The 25,298-nt window shown below is 59.9% G+C and overlaps 1 protein-coding gene across 5 annotated transcripts; it reads left to right on the top strand.

Annotated features, from left to right (window-relative positions):
- The first annotated feature begins 20 nt into the window (after positions 1-20).
- On the top strand, positions 21-23,312 carry GRAMD1A (GRAM domain containing 1A). 5 transcript variants are annotated; one of them, XM_041745073.1, is made up of 21 exons: positions 21-152; positions 861-1,178; positions 10,429-10,639; positions 10,728-10,748; positions 11,163-11,247; positions 11,359-11,462; positions 11,550-11,645; positions 12,362-12,442; positions 15,426-15,538; positions 15,707-15,857; positions 16,377-16,575; positions 17,479-17,622; positions 19,154-19,272; positions 19,355-19,497; positions 20,041-20,144; positions 20,228-20,401; positions 20,492-20,579; positions 21,184-21,195; positions 21,503-21,610; positions 21,694-21,814; positions 22,843-23,312. In XM_041745073.1, exons 2-21 carry the CDS (start codon positions 913-915, stop codon positions 22,933-22,935), a joined length of 2,433 nt encoding a protein of 810 aa, XP_041601007.1. In that variant the 5' UTR covers positions 21-152; positions 861-912; the 3' UTR covers positions 22,936-23,312. The 5 variants fall into 5 exon arrangements, with proteins under 5 accessions (XP_041601007.1, XP_041601008.1, XP_041601009.1 ...); XM_041745075.1 differs by lacking the exons at positions 21-152; positions 861-1,178 and adding exons at positions 4,323-4,519; positions 9,328-9,375; XM_041745074.1 differs by lacking the exon at positions 21,184-21,195 and having other exon boundaries at positions 22-152.
- The last annotated feature ends 1,986 nt before the right edge of the window (positions 23,313-25,298 follow it).

The raw sequence follows: 25,298 nt of genomic DNA, 5'->3' as shown, positions 1-25,298 counted from the left end.
GAACACGACTCCAGCCGGACATGCTATTCTGGCCGCAAGGTTGTGACTCTTTGGTCCAGCCAGGACTCCTGGGGGCAGGGACGGGCCTGGTCTCCTGTCCTTACCCTGGAAGTCCGAACCCTGTAGGGACAGAAGGCAGAGGAAACCATAAGGTATAGATGTTGGGGTGCCTGGGAAGGAGCCTGGAGCCTGGGGCCCGGGCCCGGGCCTGGCCGGTCAGGGTCAGGGTCAGGGTCCCTTCCGCAAGCCAGGGGAAGCCCTCTCCAGGTCCCCTGGGTCCCCCTTCCCTATTCCCTGGGCAGCCCTTTCTGCGTTCTGCTGTGTGGACAGACACTGGTTTGATGTCCCCTGACCCAGGTGGCCTGTAATATGACTGCCGCGGTGGAGAACGAGCCTGGCTTCCTCCCAGCTGAGGAGGCCCCAGCGGCCACCCTCCCTCTGTTTGCTTTGGGAGAGGCGATTGCTGGGCAAACAGGGAAGGGAAATCCCGGACCGTCTCCCCGGGGCCCCTCAGGCCTGGCTCCTTCCTGGCCTGGTGTGTGTGGAAGGGAGCGAGGGCCGCTGGTGCGCAGGAACCCCAGGGCCTGGCCCCATCGTGAGCGCTCAGACGAACCCCCAACCCAGGGGCGTGATCTGTTCCCAAGCACTTAGCATGTGCGGGCGCTGGGCCAGGCCCCCCACCTGCCAGGGCGCTCTGACACCGCCCAGCTGCCGGAGGACGTGGGCACTAGGATCCCCAGTTTCCAGGAGAGGAAAATGAGTCTCAGTCAGGGTCACAAGGGGACCAGATGGCCCTGACCCTCAGGGGAGCGGTGGGGCTGGAGGGGTCTTCCCCCTTCACCTCTCTTTTTCTCCCCCAGAGACTGTGCCGTTATCCAAGGCCCCGGACCAGCAGGTGGAGCCCTCCCCGCCATGGCCCAGCTCCTGCCCGAGCCACCTTGGCCCCCATCGGCCGAGGGGGGCGACCCGGGCGCATCAGGGCCCCCAGCGGAGTGGCAGAGCCAGCCCCCACAGGGTCGCAGGGCGGACAGCCTGGCCCCTGAGCCCTGGAGGCTTCTGGAGGTGCCCTCCATTCACATAACACCGTGCAGTGACGGAGAGTCACCCCCTGGCACCCCAACCCCCCAGCGCCTACAGCTGCCGAGGACCCCAGACCCGGAGAGTCGACCCCGGAACAGGTCAGCCGGGGGTTGGGACAAAAAATGAGGTGCTCTCTCTCTCTAGGGACTCATGCTTGAGGGTGGCCGACGCCGTCCAGGTGCGGGAGCTAGAGGGCAGCTGCAGTGGGGCCTGACGGGCAGTTGTGAAGGAGACGCAGAAGGAGAAAGAGGCAACTGGGAACGTGCGCTGGGACAAGTGGCTCCGAGCTCTCTGCTCTCCTGAGCGAGGCCTCCTTAGCGGGGGAGGGGGACACCCCTTGGGCACACCCAGTGGTTTACAGACTGCATCGTGACCCTTTAAGGGCCATGAAAGCAAAGTAGTGTGTTGCGATCAGCACTTTTTCCAAACAGAAATAGGATAGAATTGAAAATACAGTGTATGAGGTAGTGAATAAGGGTGGTTTCCGACTTTTGTGACATTACGTATATTTCTACATGTCACATGTATATTACATATATTGTACTGGAGGCCAGTGTAGAAGGTACGTCTTGCTGCAGTTCATGGGAAGAAAAAAAGGGATAAAAGAAAAAAGAAAGAAAGAAAAGAACAAAGAAATGGGGACACTTGGGCAGCTCAGAGGTTGGCTCAGGTGTGATCCTGGGGTCCCGGGATGGAGTCCTGCACCAGGCTCCCCGTGTGGAGCCTGCTTCTCCCTCTGCCTGTGTCTCTCCCTCTCTCTCTCTCTCTGTGTCTCTCATGAATAAATAAATAAAATCTCTAAAAAACCCCACAACAACACGTAAGCAAAACTTCTGCAAAGAAATGCTGCCTCTGGCACAAGGAGACAGGAGTCGAAGGTTCGAGGCTGCAGGGGGAAAGAACCATACTAGCCCTGAATAGAAATATCCAGGTCCAGGGTTTCTTCCAACAATGGACACCAGATAAGAATTAAGGTTTATGAAATAGGGCTCTGTGTATCAGAGTGGAGAAGCCTCAGCAAATAATGATGATGGAGAAACATAAGTTGCAAAATGATACAGTAGGAGCCTAATTGTGTATCTTTTAAAAGACATCCCACAATAGGGTATATTGTGGCGGCTGCATCCTGAATGGAAAAGTGCACAGCAGGCACACACACCGGCTTCAGGGCGGTGGGTATCTTGGGGGCAGGAGCAGAGAGAGGAGGGACCGGGAATTGGGCCTTTGTGCCTGTAAAAGTTTGTTTTAAAAAATGAAAATGGCAAAATGTCCACATCTGTTGGATATGGGTGGTGGGGCTGACCATTTTCTTTCTTTCCTGTTTGAAAGAAATATTCTCTAATTAAAGTTCTACAAGTATTTCAAAACAGGAAACAGGTAAAGAGAAGTACAGTTGACCCTCGAGCGATGTGGGGGTTAGGAGGCACGGACCCCCCCACGCAGTCAGAAATCCAAGTGTGACTTTTGACTCTAAACTTAGCTGTTAAAAAATAAAAAAATAAAAAAATAAACAATAAAAAATAAACTTAGCTGTTATTAACAGCTATTAGCCTACTGTTGGCCGGAAAGCTTACCTATAACATAAACGTGTGTTAAACCTAAATACGTGTTAACACATATTTTGTACGTTATCTGTATTATACACAATAAAGTAAGCCAGAGAAAAGAAAACGTTTCTAAGAAAATCATACAGAAGACAAAATACATGTGCAGTCCTGAATTGTTAAAAAAAAAAAAAAATCCGCGTATAGATGGACCCACACAGTTCAAACCCATGTTGTTCAAGGGTCATCTGTATGGAGACCAGAGAACTGTGAGGGAGAGGGAGATGGATGATGGCACGAGGGCCTCTCTAGGACCCGAGAGGACTTCTATGCAGAGGGAACCCCAAGCTCAAAGTCCCTGGGGTGGGAATGTGTCTGGTGAGTTAGAGGAACAGCAGGGAGGCTCGGGGCCCAAGGGAATGCAAAATGGGGACAGGGAGGAGGGGAAGCCAGAATGGGGACAAGGGCCACACTAGAGCCCCCTGGACCAAGTAGGCGAGGACTTGGCTTTCATCTGGATTGAGATGGAGCCACCTGAGGGCTGGGAGGCAGGAGGGCCCTGACCTAACTCAGGGGTTCGTAGGTTCCTTCTGGCTGCAGGTGGGGGGCAGACTGACTGCAGGAGGCAGAGAAGCAGTCAAGTCGCTGTCGTGGTGTCCAGCACAGGGGGCAGTGGGGGCCAAAAGTCTAGATCCTGGAGAGATTTTAGGGGTGGAACGTACACGGATTGCTGAGACCTGGATGTGGTTGTGAGGGAAACAGAGGGGTCTGAAAGGTGGAGTTTGGGGCCCGCCGTCCCCCAGAACGGAGAAGTGGATGGAGTGGGGTTTCCGGGGGGCGGGGGTGCTGCAAAGGTGGGGAGAGGGATAGGAATGGAGGTGGGAACAGCATGCGGGGGGGGGGCGTCTCCGCGCTGGGGTAACGAGCCAGGAGTGGGGTGGGACGCACATTTCTGTGTTTCAGGCTCGCGTCCACACGACCCCGAGCCCCCGCGGGGGTGGGCGTCCGACTCCGCGGCCTACCCCCTGCGCGACCTGGGCCAAGTCCCTTCCCGGCCCCGAGACGGGGCTTCCCCACCTGCAGGGGGGCCGCCGCCCCCACCCCGCGCCGTCCCGCGGGAAGCCCTTGAGCACCGAGCGGTGGGGTCGCCGGGGCGGGGGAGCGCCCAAGGTCACAGCACGGCTGCGGGCCGCGGAGGGCTCCCTGCGTCCAGCCCTGCGGGGTGTGGGAACCGCCGGGAGGGCGGAGGCGGCCTCCGGGCCGCGCCCCATTCCCGCCAGCGGCGCCTCCTCGGGGCTCGCGGCCCCCGCCCCCCGCCGTCTCGGTCCCGCCGCTCGGGGGCGCAGCTGCGGGACCGCGGAGGGGGCTTCTCGCTGGGCTTCCGTCTCCTCGGCCCGCTCCTCCGCCTCCTTCCATTCTCAGTCCCCGGCTCTTGGGCTCTTTTCCCTTCCTCTCTCGCGTTTCGGCATCTCGGGCGGCCCCGCCGCTCGGGCCCGGGTCTCTAACCCCCGCCCCCCGCCCCCGTCCCCGCGTCTCTAACCGCCCCGCCGCCTGCGTCTCGGCCCGCCCCGCCCCCCGGTCCCAGGGCCCGCGCCCCCCCCGCCCCGGGCCCCCCCGGGCGCCGCGCTGCCCCCCTTCCCGCGCGGGCGGGGGCGGCGCCGTGACGCGGCGGGGCGGGGGCGGGGCGGGGCGGGGGCGGGGGCTGCGCTGACGCTGCGGCGGCTCCCGCGGCTCCGGCTCCGGCTCCGGCCTTTGTGCGGGCGGCGCGCGGCGGGCGGCGGGCGGCGGCCTCGGCAGGCCCGGCAGGTGCCCCGCGGGGACGCCCAGCTCAGCCCAGCCCCGCTCGGCCGGCCCTGCCCTGAGGCCGGCGCGCCCGCCGCCGCATCCATGTTCGAGTAAGGACCGGGCGGGAGGACGGGGCGGCGGGGCCGGGGCTCCGCGCTCGGGGTGGGGGCGGGGCGGGAGCCGAGGCCGGGGGCGGGGGCGGGGGCGGGGGGCGCTGCCCCGGGGCCCGGGCGCGGCGGCGGGGGCGGGGCTTCGGCGGGGGGCGCGGGCCTGCGGGAGGGCGCGGGCCTAGCGGGCCGCGGCGGGCGGGGGCTCCGGGTGCTCTGGGTGCTCGGCGGCGCGCACGACCCCGCTGGCCCGCAACCAGGCCACGGAGCCCGGGGCAGGCCGGGGTGCAGCCGCCTCCGGGCCCGGGCCCCTCGGGCCTCCTCGTCCGCGGGAGCTGCTGCGGGGCGGGCGGGGGGAGGGGGCTCGTGGCCGCCTGGCCTCGGCCTGAATTCCGGGTGCTGGGCCGGGGATTGAGCTCCCACGCCCCGTCTGGGCCGCGAACGTTTGAGTGTGACTTGTAGGTGTCGTGGAAGTGTGTGCGCGTGTCTGCGTTCCCGCCGCGCAGCCTGTCTGGCCGCGTGTGTGATCTACGTCAAACTCCATCTGCGACTCCATGTGTTACTGTAAATTCCTTGGGGATGTTTGGTGGTGACTCTGCCTGTGTCTGGGGCCCTGCGTGTGTGTGTCTGTGCCCTTCCACGGCTGTAGAAGCCTAATGTGTTATCCCATCAGACCATGCATGTCTGGTTGTGACTTTGGCGTGTGTATCCGTGTGTCTAGGTCTCCTAGTGCACAGGCAGCTGTGATCCTCCCTGGCTGTGTGTGCACGTCTCTAAGAATTACCTCTGTTTCCATCTGTGGCTCTAAGGTGTCACTAAGTTGCCTGTGTGTCCAGTTGTGACTTGGTGCCTATACGTGGTCTTTACAGCTCTTACCCTCCGTCTCTGTATGTGCCTGTAATTTACCTTGGAACACATTAGTGCCTGGTGCAAATTTAAGTTAGTTACCTGCGTGCGTGCATACGTGACACTGTGTGTCTGGGGCCTGGCGGATATGGCTGGAACCCCCCGGGGTTGTGCCTGTAATTTACTTCTGATTACATCTGTGTGTGAAAGTTCGTGTGTGTATCCATACGTGACAGTTTTGTATGTGCCCGAGCTTCTGTGTGTGTGTGTGTGTGTGTGTGTGCAGCTGAGCCCCTCAGGGCTTTTGTGTGTGTGAAAGCAAGAGGGAGAGAGATCCCTTGTGGCTCCTAGTGGGCCCGGGACCTTTTTTCCTTCTTTCCTGAGACCCTTGACTCTTTGGAACAGTAACGACTGACACTCCTCCTCTGTTGGAGTTTATAAAACGTGTCCCACGCGTTATTTTGGTACCGGGCCACTGTGTTAGGATGTGTCCATGACCTCCTGGGCCCTTCCTTCATGGCTCTGTGAGCGTCCAGGTTCTCCTGCGGCCACAACAGCTGACGCCTCCATCGCTTGCCACATCAGAGCAGGCCTTCACTAGGTCTTCCCCGCCAGGTGGTGAACGCCAGGAGGCCTGGGCACATACCTACCTTGTACCTGCGTTGGCTGAGTTCCTCTGTGGCCGCTCTTTTAGTTGTGTGGCTCTCCCTCTAGAACATGATTTGCTTTCACCTCTTCTCTGAGACCTTCTTGTGGCCACACATGTGAATGGAATTTTGCGGAGCTTTCTGTGGTTCCCGTGACCCGCTGCAGCTGCATGTGTGCAGCGTGGACAGGCATGTGCGTGTAACCTCTGGGACCTTGGGGCTGTAGCATACTTGTAATTATGCTAGAACTCTGTGGTTCTGCGTGTGAGAGTGGCACACCTGCCATACCACTGCTGTGTGGGGATGGGGCGGGGGGGGGCTTGTAACAGTGGGGAAGTACCGTTTGCCTGTGATACTGGCTGTGTGCAACCCACACCATGTTTCCCTTTAGTACACATGTAGGTGTGCAGCTGCCTCCTTTGACCAGAGGGAGCGCTGGGCCTGGTTAGACCCAGGAAGTCCCAAAGTCCCAAGAGAGGTGTCTGCGGTGGCAAAACCCTGTTTTCTTCCGAGTCCCTGCCCCCCATAACGGTCCTCAGCCACAACCGGCCCCTCCCTTCCCTGTGCCACAGCCTGCCTGCTTGGGCAGCCTCAGGGCTGTGCTGCTCTCTGGCACTTCCTCTTCCTCCTACAGAGGAGCACTATCTGGGAGCAGGAACCCTGCCCCGTCCGTGTGTTATGGGGCCTGTCCTTAGGCAACCCTCCCCTAGACCTGTGGCTGTGGGAGAGTAGGACTGGTCTGCATTTTAGCCTAGAGAGGTGAAATGATGAGGCTGGGGTGGGGGTGGGGTGGCGAATGTGGTCACCTCCTCCTTCAGAACTCTTCTGTAGCTCACCAGTGCCCTCAGGGTGAAACCCAAACTCCTGGCCAGGGCTACGGCCGGAGGGGGGCCTGTGCCCTCCTGTCTGCCTTCCCCTACCCCGCTGGCCACCTCACTCCTCAGGCCTGCCAGGCTCAGTCCTGTCCCTGAACTGCAAGCCCCTGTCCCTAAAACAGTCTTCCCCTGTCCTTTGGCAGAGCTGCTCTTGGTCCTGGGGCTCAGCTCAGGTGTGCCCTGTGCCCACTTAGCCTTCCTTTGTTTCCTTGGCCCTTAAACTTGAACGTGCTTCAGCCTCCCAGGCCCGCCCCCAGGTCCAGAGTCTGGAGGTCTGCAGCGGGTCCCAGGGGTTCCGGGTCAGCCCACGCTGCTCGGGCCGCTTTATAGCAATGAGCAGTGTCTGAGGTCCACATCTCCATTTACACGTTTTCTTGTGCATCGTCCCTGTTCCCCAGCTGGGGTGTCCGGTCCCTGCAGGTGGATGATATCCGCTTTGCTCACGCGCGGTTAATGAGTATTTAGTGAATGAATGATGGAGCTTGGGGTCAGCTCGGGCTCTGGGCCCCAGGCGAGGTGTTGGTGTGATACCTGTCGGGGTCGCCTTTGCATCTTGAACACTGGGGCAGTGGCGGGGCCTTGTCCTCCATTGTCCGACGGCCCCGGCTAATCAAACCAGGGGGCCTTCCACGTGCTGGGCTTTCCATGCAGTTGACCTTGAACAACGCGGGGGTGAGGGACGTGGAGCTGCCTGCAGTGAAAACTGGTGTGTGGCTTTTCACTCCCCCAGAACTTAGCTACTAAGAGTTTGCTGTTGACCAGAAGCTTTGCTGATGACATAAACAGTTGATTAACATACTTTTGGGGGAGGATACTCTCTGTATCATATACTATATTTTTACAATAAAGCCATCTGGAAAAAAAAAACTATTAAAATCACAAAGAAAATACGTTTACAATATGGTACCGTATTTATTGGATAAAATTCCCGTAGAAGTGGACCCACGCAGTTCAAACCCATGTTGTTCAAGGACCATCTGTATATTATTACCTCACTTTCCCCCCCAGACAACCCTGTGAGGCGGATGCTGTTATTGCCATTACAGTCAGGCGGAAAATGAGGCCCAGGTGCAGACACTTGCCCAAAGTCACGCAGGGAGTGAGCGGCTGGGGGTTGCCGAGGGCTGGGCAAAGCTCACACCTAATTGAATCCAGGTTCTCAGCCCACAAGAGCAAATGCTCCTGGAGCAGCCCCTTCCCTGCGCAGTGTGGGGAGGGACCTTACAGAAAGTCGAGCGGGGGAAGTGCTGATGTGGAAAAGGATGAGGGAGAGCGATTGAGAGGTGGGGAGTGTGGGTTAAATAGAGAGGAAGCCGATTTGGAGAAGTGTCCACTGAACCCTGATGTGAAGGAGGCGAGGGAGTCCTTTGGACATCTGGGAGGAAGGGCGTTTGGGAGGCGGGAACAGCCAAGGCAGGGGCTGGGGAAGAGTGAGCAAGGGGTTGGTGAGAGGGTCCAGCCCCAGGCAAAAATTTTAGCTGCAGGCAGGTGCAGCTTGGGGGAGGGTCCCCAGCCCGACTCAGGTGTTCATAGTTCCCCTCTGGCCACAGGTGGGGAGCAGAGCCGGGGAAGGGTGTCAGGAAGACCTGAGAGAAGCCAGCTGCAGTAGTCCAGGGGGAATGGCTGTGGCCCGGGTCACCACCTATTTCACTTATTTATTTACTTATTTTATTCTACAAACTCATTTCACAAGTATGACATGAATGTCCACCCTGGGTCTTGTCCTGAGCAATACCGGGGACAGAGCAGTGACCAAGACAACACCAAGGCTTGCCATTGGGTAGCTCACAGACCTGTGGGGGAAGTGGAGCTGTCATCGGACAAGTGACAGCCCAGAAGTAGTCAGGGCTGGGATGGGGAAGCAGAGGCAGAGAGTGGTGGCCGAGTGGTTAGGGACAGGGTGCGAGCTGCCCGGGGCCCACAGGGCTGCACAACAGGGAGGCTCCATCCAAGAGGCAGGGGTGGAGGGCAAGCGTCCTGGAGGACGCACACGAATTCCCTAGGCGAAGAAGGCCAAGGACAGTCTGCAGTGGGGGAATAGCCTGTGCTGAAGTTGGAGGCGAGAGAGGGAAGTTTGAGGAGCCCCGAGCCGTCCGGGGACTCACCTCCACCCCAGAGTAGATGGAGGCCCCCGGGGTAGAGCCCTGCCCTGACCTAAACCACTGCGTCCTGGGACAAGTGGTTGCTGCCTCGGGTCCCAGCTGCTTCCTCTGGGAAGCAGGGATGGCGATACTGTCACCTGTCACGTGCACGGGGTTGCCCGAGGACTAGGGAATCCGAAGGCGAGTCTTGGCACAGGGCCAGCAGGTGTCCCTCTGCCGCTCCCGCTCTCGCCAGCGCACAGATCATTCGTGTAGCCTCCGGTGTTTGTTGGGAGTTCACTCCTGGGTACGGTTTTGGGTGCCGGGGACAAGGTGGTAACTAAAACTTCCTTAATTCACAGTCGGAGGCCACAGTGGGCCAAATCAACAGGCCAACAGGATGAGCTGAGGTTAGTGTGAGGTGGGCCTCGTGGGCTGGGTCCCCAGGGGAAGGGGAGCGTTGAGCCAAGTGAGACAGCCTGTTGGGCTGGGCTGCGGAAGGACATTCCAGGCAGAGGGAACAGAAGTGCAGAGGTCTCGACGTGGGAATGCAGTTGGTGAGCTCAGGGACAAAAGGAAGCTGGGGTGGCTGAAATGGAGGATGTGGACAGGCCACCCCAGGGCCTTGGGTGACAGGGTGAGGACTTGGCCTTTACCTGGAATGCAGTGTAGCCGGGAGGGGCTCTAAGCCAGCAGGCCCTGGCCTGAGTGGGTTCCCAGGCTCCCTGTGGCTCCGGGTGGGGAACATACTGCAGGGGGGCGGGGATGGGGACAGGGAGCCCAGGGAGAGGCTGCTGGGATGTCCAGCAGGGGAGGATGGAGGCCGGGCCGGGGCGCTGGAGCAGGGGAAAGGGGTGTAATAGAAATGGCGGAAATAGAGGCCAAGTCCTCACCCTGTCACCCAAGGCCCTGGGGTGGCCTGTCCACATCCTCCATTTCAGCCACCCCAGCTTCCTTTTGTCCCTGAGCTCACCAACTGCATTCCCACGTCGAGACCTCTGCACTTCTGTTCCCTCTGGTGGGACTTGCTACCAGGTTAGAAAGGAAGAGCGAACAAGAAAAAAATTAAGCAGATGCTTAGGTTTTTAGCTCAAGCTACTGAGTAGGAAGGGGCTACTCAAAAAATATTCGTAAATGAATTAATAATTTTAAAAATGGCAGGTGTCCTTGAGAGCTCACTATATGCCAGGGGCGACTAGAAGCACTTATGCCTATTGATTCCTTCAAGTGCCCAAACAAGCAGATGAGGACACTTATTTATCACCCGTGGGTCACAGATGAAGTCACTGGGGTGCAAGGAATTAGGGAACTGCTCGCTCGCTCGCTCGCTCGGTCCTGCTGCTAGAGGTGGAGGCGAGAGGGTAGGTGGGGGTCGATGGGCTGCTGTGTGGGCCTCCCAACAAGGCCTGTCCCCACACCAAGCCTGTCCCCCCTCCCATGTCCCTCTTTCTCTTCTCCCCCAGCACCACCCCCCACTCCGGCCGGAGCACTCCAAGCAGCTCCCCATCTCTCCGGAAGCGGCTGCAGCTCTTGCCCTCAAGCCGGCCCCCGCCTGAGCCTGAACCGGGCACCATGGTGGAGAAGGGGTCAGACAGCTCCTCAGAGAAGGGTGGGGGGCCCGGGACACCCAGCACCCAGAGCCTGGGCAGCCGGAACTTCATCCGCAATAGCAAGGTTGCCACAAGCCCTGCGGGCTGGGGAGACGGGTGGGAGGGCAGAGGAGTTTAGGGGCTCGTTCTGACTCTGCTCCTTTCTCTTGCAGAAGATGCAGAGCTGGTACAGCGTAAGTGTTGGGCAGGGGTCTTGCTGGAGCGGGGAGAGGGAGGGCGCCGGGGGATTGGGTGCTGGGGTCGGCGGCCCTAGGGTCCCACCCTGAGCTGCTGCTTGCTTCCTGTGGGACCTCGAGTGATTGCTTAACTTCTCCGGGCCCGTGTCCTGGGAAACTGTCCCAGCCTTACAAGGCGAAGGAACACCCGCTGAGAGCCAGTGATGCTGGGGGGTGGGTGGCGCAGGGACCGGCTTGTGTGCACTGCGGTCACCGTTAGTCCTGTGTTGGGGGCAGTGGCAGCCGGGCGGGAGCCGGGCCCCAGGAGACCTCAGAGAGCTGGCGGGGGGCTGAGGGGCTGCCGGGCACTTTGTGGGGCAGGAGCAGGGGTGCGAGCCCCCCTCCGGGTTCTTCCCTCCCAACCTCCCCCAGATGCTGAGCCCCACGTACAAACAGCGGAACGAGGACTTCCGGAAGCTGTTCAGCAAACTCCCAGAGGCCGAACGCCTCATCGTGGGTGAGCCCTGCCGCCGGGTCCCCGTCCCGTCCCCCGCCTCGCCCGCCCGCCCTGGCCGTGGGCCATGTGTGTGACTCGGGTGTCTGCTGTCTCTCCCCTCGGCCGCCTCAGATTACTCCTGTGCCTTGCAGCGCGAGATCCTCCTCCAGGGCCGCCTCTACCTCTCCGAGAACTGGATCTGCTTCTACAGCAACATCTTCCGCTGGGAAACCACAGTGAGCCGGCGGGGGGGTGGGGGGTGGGGGTTGGGGGACCAGGAGGGGCCAGGCCGGGCCTCTTCTGACCGGGCCTCTCGTCTTCAGATTTCCATCCAACTGAAGGAAGTGACGTGCCTGAAGAAGGAGAAGACAGCCAAGCTGATCCCCAATGCCATCCAGATCTGCACTGAGAGCGAGAAGGTGCGCCGAGGGCCTGGGGGGGAGTGGGGGGCTGGGGTCACTGGTCCTAGCCGTCCCTCCCGCCCCAAGCCCTGTTTGTTCTGCACCCCAAGCTCTCAGATCCCTCACTTTCTCTTTCTTCCCCCGCCACCCCGCTGGCCTGGCCGAGGCTCCCACCACCTCTGACCTGGACCCCCCACAGCAGCCCCTCGTCTCAGTCCCCTGGTCTGTCCCCTCATGCAGCTGCTCAGGGGTAATATTAATAGTAAAATTCGTCCCTCCCATAAATCTGTCAACTCAGGCGTCCCCTCTCCTTGGAAGCCTGCCCTGATTGTCCGTTCTGTCCTGATGATTGTTGCCTCGTGGTCCCAAGACGGCTGCCTGACACCAGTGACTCAGACAGGAAGGGAGAAGGGAGTGGTGGGGAGACTTCACAGCAGACTTCCCGTTGTGTTTTATTGGCCAGATGTGGACTAGGTGACCACCACTGCTGGTCGAAGGAGACCGGGAGAGTGCCCTGGGCGGCCCCCTCACAGCCCGTCTGGGGGCAGGGCCAGGGGTCGTCTCCTCATCACGGGGACTCACAGGATGAACATTCTGGGGCAGGAATGAAGGGATGCAGGAGTGGATACATCAGGATGGAGATCGGGGCACAAAGTGTGGATGGCGATGGAGCCTCCCCTCCCTCTGGCCCTGCCTGTTCTCTGCCTCCTCACGCCCCAATCTCTCTCCTGCAGCATTTCTTCACCTCCTTCGGGGCCCGGGACCGCTGCTTCCTCCTCATCTTTCGCCTGTGGCAGAACGCGCTGCTTGAAAAGGTGGGTCTGGATGCGAATGGATGGGGGGCTGCGGGGATTCATGGCACCGGGGGTGCCAGAGCTGGAGGGCCCCTTGGCTCCCCTCCGTGGGCATAGACTCCATCAGGGAGCCGCCAGCAGCTCTAGCGCCAGGCCCTGCCCATGTGTACGCCTCTCCGTGGTCCCTTAATTCACCTCCACAAACCAAAAATGCTCTGACAGTGAGGGGGTGCCCCTGTGTGTGTGGTAGCAAAATCTGACCTGAGCTAACATGGCTGTTTGTGGTCTGCGTCCACACTGGCTAATAGAACTTTCTGCCGTGATGAAAGCATTCTCCATCCATGCTGTCTACATACGGCAGCCCCTGATCACCTGCGCCTACTGAACTCTTGAAAAGCAGGTGGTGTTGAAGATCAGCACCTTTAATTTTATTTAAGTGAACTTGAATGGCTGCACGTGCTTCCTGTACAGCACAGGCTACATTTATCTCCGCGTGACTGACTGTCCATATGCCTCAGGACAAAAAATGTTAACGTGGATGACTGGGGTATAGCTTAGACGTAATCGTAATTCAACATGAAGTTATGGTCTCTATCCGATGGCATATTCAGCCAATGATTCTCAAACTGTGTGGCTACAGGAACCCTTGATACTCTCTAAATGATTGTAGACTCCAAAGAACCTTTGGTTAAGTGGGTTATATCTACCAGTGTTTACTGGATCAGAAATTGAAACTGGAGAAAACTCTTAAACACGGGAATACACGAGCACACGCTGCATTAGCCACCAGAAAAAGACAGCATCACATGTCACGTAGCCTCTGGAAAATTCCACCGTATACTAGTGTGAGAATAAAAGTGAAAAAGGCAAGTAGCGTCTGACACTGGTAGTAACGCTTACCGTACTTATGAAAATAATTTTGATGTTGTGGATCTCCAGAGAGGGTTTGGGGACCCCCAGAAATCCTCCTTGGACCATACTTGGAGAACCTGTGGTGTATGTTACACTGGATACTGAATATAGCACATTCATTATTGTTGGGACCATATTACTACATACCGCATAGGTGCTGTATTATCTTTCGTAAAACCCCAGACTTCTTAATTTTGACGTATGTCTTGCCCCAGAGGTTTTGAGTAAGGGCTTTTAGACTCTGTACATTCCCAGGGTCTACGGTGTGCCAGCCTGCAGGCTCTCCTGCCTTGCCCACTGTGTTTGCATGAGTTTACTAAGTAGGATACAGTCGGCTGCAAGTCACTGAAAACCACACATGCTTGAAGCAAACAGATCCTGAATTACTCCATGAATCCTAATAATAGCTAATACTTAGGGTGCTCCTGGGTGCCAGGCCCTGCTCTGAGCATTACACGCATTGGTTCACTTTATCTTCACAACCACCCTTATGTTTCACCAGTGAAACATGGAGGGGTAGCCTTGCCCGTGGTCATGAGAGTTTTTAGCAAGGGTGGGGTTCTGACCCGTGGCCCGTAGGGTCTGTATCATACTGATGCTCCTCTAACCAGAGGTCTGGAGGCAGGCAATGCAGGGTGGGTTTGAGGGCTCCCCCCCTGTCATAAGGACCCCACCTCTTGTTTATTCTCCCACACTGTCCCCCTTCTATGTATTGATGTTTTGTCCACATGCTTGTCTCATGTTGCAAGATGGTGGCTACAGCCATAGGCATCATGCCCTCCCTCACATAAGTGTCCCAAACGTGAAGGAGAAAATAAGTGGATAGAAAGGGGACCTTCCTTTATCAGGGAGGGAAAGCCCCCTTTAAACCAACTTTTCTTTGTGTTTCTTTGGCTAGAACCAGGTAGCATAATCACCCTCAGTTGCAAAGGAAAAGATGGAAAAATTGGTGTAAACCAGTTATAATTTATCTTTAGGGCTGTTTCACCCCAAACAAATTGAGTTTCTGCTGTGAGTGAGGGAGGGAGGATAGATGTCAGGTAGGCATGGCATGATGTCTTTACTGCTGGCCTCAGAAGGCCAAACCTGCCCCTCCAGCTGTGCTGTGCTCATGTCCTGTCCTCTTGCGGGCAGTGCCAGCCATGCCCATCCCGGGGGGTGAAAGTGCCAGACAGGAGCCCGAGACAGGGACAGCGCAGAGTCAGAGCCTCCAAGGAGGGTGCAGGCAGAGGAGGCATCCGAGGTCAGTCCCTGGAGCCAGAGCGCTGGGGTTGGAGTTCCAGCTCCATCACTGAGGAGCTGAGCCACCTGGAGCAAGTAACTGAACCCCATCAGACAGGGACTTTCCTACTTCATAGTCCCCAGACCTGGGTGCAGAGTTAAGTGCTCGGTCATGTCAGCTCTCATGAGGCAGCTGGCCCAGTGGTTAGCTCCAAGATCTAGAGCAGCGTGCCCCACCCCCCCCACCTGGGTCACACCTCACCACTGCCACTTGAGCACCTCTGTGCCTCAAAATGACCATGTTAGCACTTTATAGAATTGTTCTGGAAGATTCAGTGAGTGTGCCCATGGGTTGGAGTTAGAGGAAGGCCTGGCACTTGGAAACAGCTCAGTGGATGGCTCCCCTGCTACTGTTATTACTCCTCCACGATGCTCTTCCATTGTAGCCTTCAGCTGCTCTGGGCAGGAACTCTCGGGGAAAAACGGGCGGCACAGCAGGGGTGGGTGGGAGCCCTGGCTCTGGAGTCGGGCTGGGCTTGAATCCCTGAGCTGTTCCACTTGTGGAACCTCAGACACATGTCCCCCCCCCCTCCCTGGGCCTCCCTTACCTTCTCCTCTGTACATCTGGAAATGCTAACCTCTTGTGAGGACCTAAGGGGAATGTCCTGAGCACCCTGACTCCTGGTGATGGGGAATGGAGCGGGGTTGGGTGAGGGCTGGGACTGGAGACTGTGCTGCCCCCTCGTGGACACCACAGGGATGCAGAGCCCGGGGAGTGGGGGGGGGGGGGGGGGTGGCGGCTAGTGGGGACAGGGATGGAAGGGCTCTGGCCTAGTGAAGTGGAAGCCAACCCCATGTCCTGCTTGCCCAGACGCTGAGTCCCCGCGAGCTCTGGCACTTGGTGCATCAGTGCTACGGCTCAGAGCTGGGCCTCACCAGTGAGGATGAGGACTATGTCTGCCCCTTGCAGCTGAACGGTCTGGGGTGAGTCAGAGGTTGGTGGCTGGTTCCTGGGGTCGGGGGAGACCGTAGGGGCTGTGTGCAGAGCTTTTGGAGTCCTGGGTGGACCGAGGTGGGTGTCTAGCCTGGGAGACCAGGAGGGTGTGTGGGGTTCAAAGGTACGGTGATCCCAAACCCTCCCTTTCCCCGCAGGAGCTCCAAGGAAGTGGGAGATGTGATTGCCCTGAGTGACATCACCCCCTCGGGGGCAGCCGACAACAGCCAGGAGCCGAGCCCCGTGGGTTCGCGCCGTGGCCGCCTCACCCCCAACCTTTCCCGGGCCAGCAGTGATGCAGACCACGTGGTGAGCCCAGGATGGGGGACAGAGGAGGATGGGGAGTGCTGTCAGGGAGAGGGACAGACGGGGGAGGGGGTAGCAGGATGGAGAGGGGACAGCCAGAGGGCCAGAGAAGAGGGGGTTGGAGGTGTAAGGGAGGAGATGGACAGAGGGATGGGGTAAGGAACGAGAGAGAGAGAGAGAGAGGCAGAAGGGCAGAAGACAGGAAAAGACTCTGAGACAGAAGAAGCAAGACTTGGATGGATGGACGGATGGATGGATGGGAGGACGGAAGGGTGATGGACAAAGACAGACAGATGAGGCATGGAGGCATGGAAGGATGGGTGGGCAGGAGAGACACCCAGGCACCAGGCACCCTGGTGGGGCCGAGAGGGGCCCTCATCTGGGCAGCCCCAGGGCCCCTTGCAGCACACACTCCCCCCCCAGCGTTGGTTTTCCTACAAATCCTTCTGGCCAGTGTGGGTGCACGGGGGCCTCGGGCTGGAATGGGGGTGGGACGGGGCTGGATTGAGCCTTTCTCCGCAGGCAGAGGAGGACAAGGAGGAGCAGACAGACAGCCAGCCAGACGCCTCCTCCAGCCAGACAGTGACCCCGGTGGCTGAACCCCCAAGCACAGAGCCTGCCCCGCCCAATGGGCCCGCCTCCCTGGGCCCCTTGGATCTCCTGCCCAGTGAGGAAGTGTTGACAGACACCAGTAACTCCTCCTCGTCCACAGGGGAGGAAGGTGAGGGGGTGGCCCCGTCCTCCCCGTGGGTTACCCGTGACCAGCCTCACTCAGGCTGGCGTTAGCAAGGGGTTCACCGGCTCGGGGGACTGAAAGCTCCAGGGGCGGGCGGGTAGGGCGTTCAGATGGCGAGGCAGCCACCTGTCCTGAGCTCCGCCGCGCAGGCAGCGCAGGGATGGAGAGGAGCGCAGGCTGAAGCCGGATCCCCAGCCAGGGGCCCAGTGCCGGCCACACTGCCGTGGGACTTGGGGAGGCTATTTAACTCCTCATTCTCCTCATCTGAAGAATGGGGGCAGCGATACTAATACCCACTTCATAGGGTCCCTGCTAAGAGACCTTAAGGGCCATAGGGTCCCGTTAAGAGAATGAAAGGAGTTAATATGCGAGCAGTGCTCAGCCCACTGAGCGGTGGCTCTTGTTACTATTGTGTCCGTTTTTCCTGTGCCAACTTCCTTCTCAGGAAGCCTGTATTCTCGTGGGGGCCCAGGAGCCCCAGCCCGGGCCCCCTCGGCCCCCCTGGCCCCCCTCGGCCTAGCCTAGCAGGGAGAGAGCGAGCTTCTGAGCTTCTCCCACGGGCCGCACCCCGAGCTCTCGGCTGGGCTCTGATTGGCCCAGCTTGGAGCACAGGCCCACCCCCAGGCCCATCAGTGTGGCCCAGGGTCATGGGGTGGGGTGCCCTGGGCGTGTGTCCTGCGTGAACCAATTGCGGTGGCTCTGGCTGAGCCTGGGGCAAGGCCCCCCCAAAGCCACCCCTGTGGCAGAAGGGGGCCAAGCTGTGCTCCAGGGCAGCACCCACACCGCCCCCAGCCCGGGAGGCCAGGGTGCAGAGGGGCAGTCGCCAGGGGGGCACCGGGGAGCTGCCCTGGGGGGATGCACCATCCAGCGCCCCTCTCGGCCCCGCAGCTGACCTGGCCGCCCTGCTTCCCGACCTCTCCGGCCGCCTCCTCATCAACTCCGTCTTCCACGTGGGCGCCGAGCGGCTCCAGCAGATGCTCTTCTCAGACTCGCCCTTCCTGCAGGGCTTCCTGCAGCAGTGCAAGTTCACAGGTCGGGGGGCCCCCACGTGACGGGGGTGGGGGTGCGGGGAGGACGCTGGGCCTGGCCGGCACCGCCCTGCGCGTGGGTGCAGCTGCCACATCCCGGAGACCTCACCCCTCTGCCTCGCAGCTAGCTGAGTGCCTCGGGCAGGACTCTGAGCCTCTCTGCCTCAGTTTCCTCATCTGTACATTAGGGGTGTGATGATAGTCCCTGCCCCATCCGCGGCCCCCGAGAACTCTGAGTTGATACTAGAAACGAGCCACGAACAGCGGTAGGTCAGAAGCGTTTAATAAGCCCAAGCTCGCGATCACACACTTAGCGGCCGCTGGGTCCGTTTGCTGCAGAGGCCGGGGCAGAGGAGTTCGAGAATCTAGAGAAGCGCAAGTCACAGGCGGGCCGGGACTCTGCACATCAGAGGGGTGTCAGGTCACAGACAAGGATGGATGGAAGGATGTGAGATTGGAACCACGAGGCCTGAAGGAGGAACTCTGCTGGGGAAAGGGAAGGAGGCGAGGGGAAACCCGGGCGGCCAGCGGGCACCTGCAAAGGCCCTGAGGCCAGGGGCGGACCCTGGGAGGATCCCTTGAGGCCCGGCCTCTGTGGCCGGTGCGGCGAGGTGAAGCCACAGCGCCAGGGACATGGAAGGGTTCCCGTGGGACCAGGCGAAGAGCTCAGTAGGCTGTGGAAGGGCGTCCAGCAGCGAGGGGCGAGTCAGATGCTGGTCTTCCTCTGTTTCTTTATCGATGTGGGTGGAAATGAAGCCCGTAGAACCCCTGCAGGACGAGTGAGACCGTGCCTGGGGTTCCATGCTTACGTCCTAGAAGGACTGGCACATCAGATTGAGGAACTCAAATTCTGTCCGGGGCCCTGGAGAGCCATGGAGTGTTCTAGGCAGGTTGGGGGCAGGGGCAGGCTTGGCTTTAAGAAGCTACGCCTGGACCTCAGTGGAGACTGGGGCCAGAAACTCGGGGGGGCCGGAGTGGGGCCCTGGGCAGGCAGGGATGGGCTGAACCAGGAGCCACGCTCAGGAGGTCAAGTGAACACACAGGGGAGGGAGTGTCCAAGGCAGGGCCCAGGGCTCTGGGGAAGCCTGGAGGGGGGGGGGGGGGCTACCCTGCGACGGGACCCCGAGAGGAAGGGAGGTTTAGGGGAATGCCGAGACCAGTGGGGGAGCTGGTGGGTGTGAGGTGTCTGGGGAACTTCCAGGGGAAGGTGTTCAGGAGGTCACAGGATCCTAGGTCGGAGGCTTAGGGGAGAAGCCAGGACAGGTACAGAGAGGGAAACTGAGGCTGCAGGGGCGGACGAGATGGCCCCAGGATGGGTGGGTGACGAACGTAGGGAAGAGAGAGGTCCCAGCTCTGAGTATTCCCAACACCTGCAGTTTTAGGGTGTCCAGAAGGAAGGTGGGCCAGACACGCGGTGGGGGTGCGGAAGCAGGGCAGGTTTGGGGGCGAGTCCCCAGAGAACTGGAGTTCTTTCCCACGGCCTGCGGGCAGAAGAGTGGAGAACGGTCTCCTCATTGTGTTCCTCCCTCTTGCAGATGTGACCTTGAGTCCCTGGAGCGGGGACAACAAGTGCCACCAGCGCCGAGTGCTGACGTATACCATTCCCATCAGCAACCCCCTGGGCCCCAAGAGCGCGTCGGTGGTGGAGACACAGGTGGGCCAGGCAGAGGGGCTGGCGGGGCGGGGGGCACGGCCCGGGTGGAGCGGCCCTCACCCCCGCACCCCGGTCTCCGCAGACACTGTTCCGGCGTGGCCCCCAGGCGGGCGGCTGTGTGGTGGACTCGGAGGTGCTGACACAGGGCATCCCGTACCAGGACTACTTCTACACTGCCCACCGCTACTGCATCCTGGGCCTTGCCCGGAACAAGGCCCGGCTCCGGTGGGTAGCGGCCCCTCGCCTGGCGCTCTGGGGGTCCCAGGGTCCCCGCCCCGCTCTCCCCAGCCCAAGTCAGTTGCTTGCCACCCTGCAGAGGAGCGCACGTGTTGGGCCCCGAGGCCTCTGACCTCGGAATGGTAGAGGGCAGAGCGCAGGGACTCGGGTCAGCTGTTGTCCGCTCTGGAGGCTGTGCTCTGTGCCTGGTGCTGTTCCCGACAGCGGGGGGACAGCAAACCGGAGGTGTCTGGCCTGGGCTGCCACTGCCCGGGAGGGGGAAGGTGGGGAGGAATGGGTTTGGGGGAAGATCAGGAGCTCAGTTTGGGACGTGGCGAGCTGGGGCACAGCAGCGCGACGGAAGAGTCCGGGGCGAGGTGCAGGCTCCGCTGCTGGCGTGGGAGGGCATTGCTGAGGCTGGGACACTTGCCAAGGGGTGCTTGTTTGTCCAGGGGGGCCAGGGGCCCTCTCTGAATGGATGGACGGAAAGCACCCGCTTGGAATGGTTAGAGTCAGACCCTGACCCCCTCACCCGTGTCCCCCCAACCCCAGAGTGTCCTCCGAGATCCGCTACCGGAAGCAGCCCTGGAGCCTCGTGAAGTCGCTCATTGAGAAGAACTCTTGGAGCGGCATTGAGGATTACTTCCACCACCTGGGTAGGGGACAGGTCGGCCAGGGCGGGGACGGGGTCGTGGCCTGGCTAGGTCCAGCCATGCGGAGGCCTCCCTTGTGTCCACAGAGCGAGAGCTTGCCAAAGCCGAGAAGCTGTCCCTGGAGGAAGGCGGAAAGGATGCCCGAGGATTGCTGTCAGGCCTGAGGAGGCGCAAGCGGCCCCTGAGCTGGAGGGGTCACAGCGACGGGCCCCAGCACCCGGAACCCGACCCCTGTGCCCGGGCTGGCATGCACACCTCGGGTATGTCCCTGAGGCCGGGGCAGGGCAGGCAGAGGAGCGGGGGCCGTGGGTGTGCTGGGACGGGTCTGACTCCTCGGTGCTCCCCATCAGGTTCCCTCAACTCGCGCTTCTCGGAACCATCCGTGGACCAGGGCCCCGGGGCGGGCATCCCCAGCGCCCTGGTTCTCATCAGCATTGTGTGAGTAAGGGGCCCGGGCTTTGGGGTCGGACAGGCCCGGGTCTGCGTTCTGGCTGTGTGACCTCGGCAGGTGCCTGGCCTCTGCCAGCGTCTGCTGAAGCCAGAGCGTGGGCTCACCCCGTGGCCTAGCGGAGATGACTGTACCGCTCCGTTTGTCGTGGAGAAGTCTGTCCCGCTGGGAGAGGGGGACCCTGGGGGCTCTGGGAGGTCAGAGGGGGGCCTGACCTCACCCAGGGGGCAAGGAGGGCTTTCTGGGGGAGCTAACACCCAAAGGAGGTGGAATGGGGTGAACCGGGAGAGCGATGGAAAAGAAGCGCTGTCACTTACACATCCCAGTCCTGTCTTCTGTGCCCAACCCTAACCTGGGTGACACTGCTAGTGACTAATAGACCTGACACCAGGCCAGAGAGCTAGGGGTCAGGGCCGGGCCAGGGAAGCTGGGGGAGGCTTCCTGGGGAAGCAGAGGTCACTCACTCAGCCCCTCTGGGCCTCCGTTTTCCAGCACTGGCCAGAGAGGGGCTGCCTGGCGTGCTGGGGGGCACTGGGGGGGCTCTCATGGCTGGGCGGCTCTCACCTCCTTGTCTTTCCGTTGCTGCTTCCGCAGGATCTGTGTGAGGTAGGGCCCTGCATCCTGCACCCCCCTCGCTTCTCACCTCAACCCCCAGCTGCAGCCCCTTGTCCCTACCTGAGCCCCCAGCTCTCCCGGCAAGGCGGCCTGCTGTGGCAGTTGAGGGCGGGGGTGTCAGATGGGCCTGGATTTGACCCCTTGACTTTGCTGCTGCTTCTGGTCCTCACCCTCTCTAAGTTAGCCTTGTCCTCTGAGAAGGGGGGTGATTGTGGTGCCCCTTCAAGGTGTGGTTGTGTGGGTACCGACTTACGAGAGCATCTGTGTCCTGACTCTGACCTCTGACCCCTGCTCTCAGCCTCATCGTCCTCATCGCCCTCAATGTCCTGCTCTTTTACCGCCTCTGGTCCCTGGAGAGGACGGCCCACACCTTTGAGTCCTGGCACAGTCTGGCCCTGGCCAAGGGGTGAGTAGATGGCCTGCAGGGGATGGGAACTCGGGCAGGTCCAGAGAGGCCACGGCCCTGCTCAGGCCCTGCCTCCCTTCCAGCAAGTTCCCCCAGACGGCCACGGAGTGGGCGGAGATCCTAGCCCTGCAGAAGCAGTTCCACAGCGTCGAGGTGCACAAGTGGAGGCAGATCCTGCGGGCTTCCGTGGAGCTCCTAGACGAGGTGAGGCTCTGGGGCTGCAGGGCCCCGTGTTCAGATCCCAACGTGTGGTAGATACATTTGGGCCTCAGTTTCTTCCTCTGTAAAACGAGGAAACCATTCATAGTCCCCAGCTCCCAGGGTTACTGGAAAAATGGAAGAAAGAATCGGCTCTCATTGGAGGAAGAGTGTCCACGGTGCGTGACTTCAGGGATGGCTGAGTCCAGCCACCCCCACGCCATCTCTTGACTCTGCTCACCCCCAGAGTTGGCTTTGTTTTGGGGCATCCTCCCCTCCCGCCCCTGACCGAGGCAATAGCAGCAGCTCCAGGCTGACTGCAAAGGAAAGAGCTCATTCTCACTGGCTGCTGGGCTCACGCGTCCATCACTGAACCGGTGGCAGCAGGTGGGGGCAGGCGGGGTTGAGGCTGGGTCCCATCCCTCAGAGGGATGGCAGGGCCTCCCCATGTTAAGCTAAAGTCTGATGACCTTCCTCTCCTAAATTGCCAAGGGCACAGAGTCAGCTTCTCATATTGGTTCACCACAGACACAGATTGAGCCGGGCTGTTCTCTGGGCTAAAAGGACCAACTGATTTGCCCCTCGAGGCCCGCCCGTGAGAGGGATGCTCTTGTTACCCGCCGTCCAGCAGATAGGGATGCTAAGGTCTGAGAAGTTCAGACATGCCCAAGGTCACCCAGTGGGGAATGAGAATGGCCTTCCTGTGTGCCAGGTGCTACGTGTTCGCCCGTCAGAACCGGAGCTAACCCTGTGGAGCAGGGCTGTGACTGACCCACCGTTCAGCTGAGGGACCGGGCAGGGGAGGGGCTTGCCCAAGACCACCCAGTGCGTAGCAGGGCTGTGACTGGAACCTGGGCCATCTGGGCTCCTCCCATCGGCCGCAACTTAGAAGTTACACTGGGTGCAGTAGGCTCCCCTGTTGTCCCAGGGTGACCTTGGCAGGGGGCAGGGCCCCTCAGGTCTCTCCCCAGGTCCTCAACTGTAGGAACCCCTATGGGCGCTCACCCCCCACCCTGCCCTCTCCTTCCTCCCAGATGAAGTTCTCGCTGGAGAAGCTGCATCAAGGCATCACTGTCTCAGATCCCCCCTTCGACTCCCAGTCACGGCCCGATGACAGCTTCTCCTGAGGACAGACACCCAGCCCTGCGGCCAACCCCCCCCCCCCAATGGACAGATGGACACAGAGCCTCGGCGGCCACTGCTGGCACGGTGTGAGCGCCGGGAGCCTCCCGCCCACCCCTCCCAGAGGCCCAGCCAGGGGCCACGCAGACATGGGGACCACAGAACCGAGATGCACTTTAGACCAGCGTGTGCGAGTCCAGCTGCCATCGCCTGCCCAGCCAGGGAGCTGGCCTGGCCTACGGCAGGCCCCTTCCGCTAACTTATTTTGCCCAGCTGGGGTTGTGGGGGGTGCCTCTGGGGTGCACGATTCCCTCAGCTCTGGGTTTAATGTATTATATTTATTTGGGGTGACAGAGAGCCCCAATAAAGGGTTGGAAATGGCTGTGGCTGTGCCTGTGAGGTCCCTGGGAGTGGGCGGGAGCCTCCGGTTGTGCTGAAAGGGGGGAATCTGTCCATTTTCAGGGGCTGAGTCACTAACACGATCTGGGACTCTCCAGCATCTTCCACGAGCTTTGCGTCATCAGGGTCCTGTGCTGGGGCTGTGAGGACAGACTTAGGTGCCTGGAGACCTGGGTGCAAATCCCCTGACCCTTAGCAATCATGCAACTGGGGTCAACCCTTCTGAGCTTTGGTTTCCCCTTCTGTACAATGGGCATAAGAGTGGCACCTGTCTCCGGGGTTCTTAGAAGTGAATGGTTCTCCAACTTGAGCTGCCGCACAGTCTCCCCGAGGGCTTGTTGAAAAACAGACTTCCAGACCCTCCCCACCCCCCGGGGTTCAGAGTCAGCAGGTCTGGGGTGGGCTGAGAGTCTGCACTTCCATCAAGTTCCCAGGATCTCCCTTTGCCAGCCACTCTTACGAGAGATGAGTTAATAGATGTGGCTACTCATAACAGGGCCTGGCATAGAGTAAGTGTTCAACTGAGCTTACTCTTACCATGGAAAAATTGGGGGGGGGGGGTGAGAAGTAAGTGCTGTAGTAAGCACCAAGTGTGCCCAGGCCTGGTGTTCATTTAAGTCTCACCGTGAACCCCTGAGATGTGGTAGGCAGACGGGCACATGTCTGAGGCCACTCTGCAGGAAGACAACAGCCGCGGGCCTGGTCCCTGCTTCTCCACATTTAAATGCAAGGTCCTGTCCCCTGCAGGACCCTTCAGTGGCCTGTCTGGGTTGAGGCCATCTGGACTCCTGTCTTACCAATGAGGAAATGGGCTTAGAGGCCAGGTGTCTGGTCCTGGTCAAACCCAGGTCTCCCTCTCAGCCCTGGTCTGGTTCCAGAGTGAGTGAGAGGTCAGGAGAGACCTTTGACATGTCCCGGTCAGGCTGGAAGAAACTTCTCAACTGATGGCTTGGGACAGAGGACTGGGCAGAGGGGTTGGATGGAGGCAGGAAGGACCACAAGTGGCACAGCCTTTCCTCTAGCTGTGTGATCATGGCAAGCTAGCCACCCTGCGCCTCAGTTTCCCATACCTGTTAATTGGCAATAATGGTAACACCTGCCCTATAGAAAGAATTACAGTTAATATTAGGAAAGTGCTTAGAAGAGCACCAAGCCCATAGTAGGTGCTCACTGAACACCAGCTTGTAGGGCTGTGAGTAGGTGCCCTCGCCCAGTGCCTCAGGCCTGTGCTCACTGCCTCTGCCCGTCACTCGCTGCCCGGGGGAGGGCCTGGTACGGCAAGGGAGTTATTTTCTGCAGGGCAATTTCATAGCCCAGGAGGTGTTGGCAGAGAGGCCCAGACCACAGAGGTGTCCATTGTCCCTGGCTTCCTGTTCCTCTGCCCCGAGCCTGTCACACACCTGGTTTCTCTTGCTCAGCGGGTCTGGGCCAGGGGGTGGCGGGCAATCTGGAACTTCACCCTACCCATAACTGGAGGCCAGGACTTGAGCAGCCAGTCAAAACTCACTCCCACCCTGGTCCTGAGAGCCCAGAGCCCCCACCGCCAACCTCTCCACCCACCACTGCTGGGGCAGGATTCCAGATCCACCCGAGGCCAACTACAAGACCCTGGGCAAGGGAGTGAGGTGCTCTCGGCCTCAGTTTCTTCTGTAAAATGGGGATAATAACTTGCCAATGTCGGGGAGGTAGAAATGGACCCAGCATATCGGAAGGGCTCTGGCATTGGCATTTTATTCACTTGATGAATATTTACTGAGCACCTATCATGTGCCAGGCACAGTTCCAGATGCTGGAAACAGTGGTGTGCGAGACAGTGTCCTCACTTGGGGGCACCTTCTATCCCAGGGTTGGAGGGACAGGCGTGGAAGGAAGATCTATATAAAGGAAGAGTATAATGTCAGGTGGTGACAAGTGCGGTGGAAAAAAACAACGAAATGAGTAAAGTCGGTCAAGTGAGGGACAGGGGAGG

This window comes from Vulpes lagopus, chromosome 2, assembly GCF_018345385.1.
Source record: "Vulpes lagopus strain Blue_001 chromosome 2, ASM1834538v1, whole genome shotgun sequence".
NCBI classification, from domain to species: domain Eukaryota; kingdom Metazoa; phylum Chordata; class Mammalia; order Carnivora; family Canidae; genus Vulpes; species Vulpes lagopus.
The sequence above is the reverse complement of the archived record's forward strand: the minus strand, read 5'-3'. Positions and strand labels throughout refer to the sequence as shown.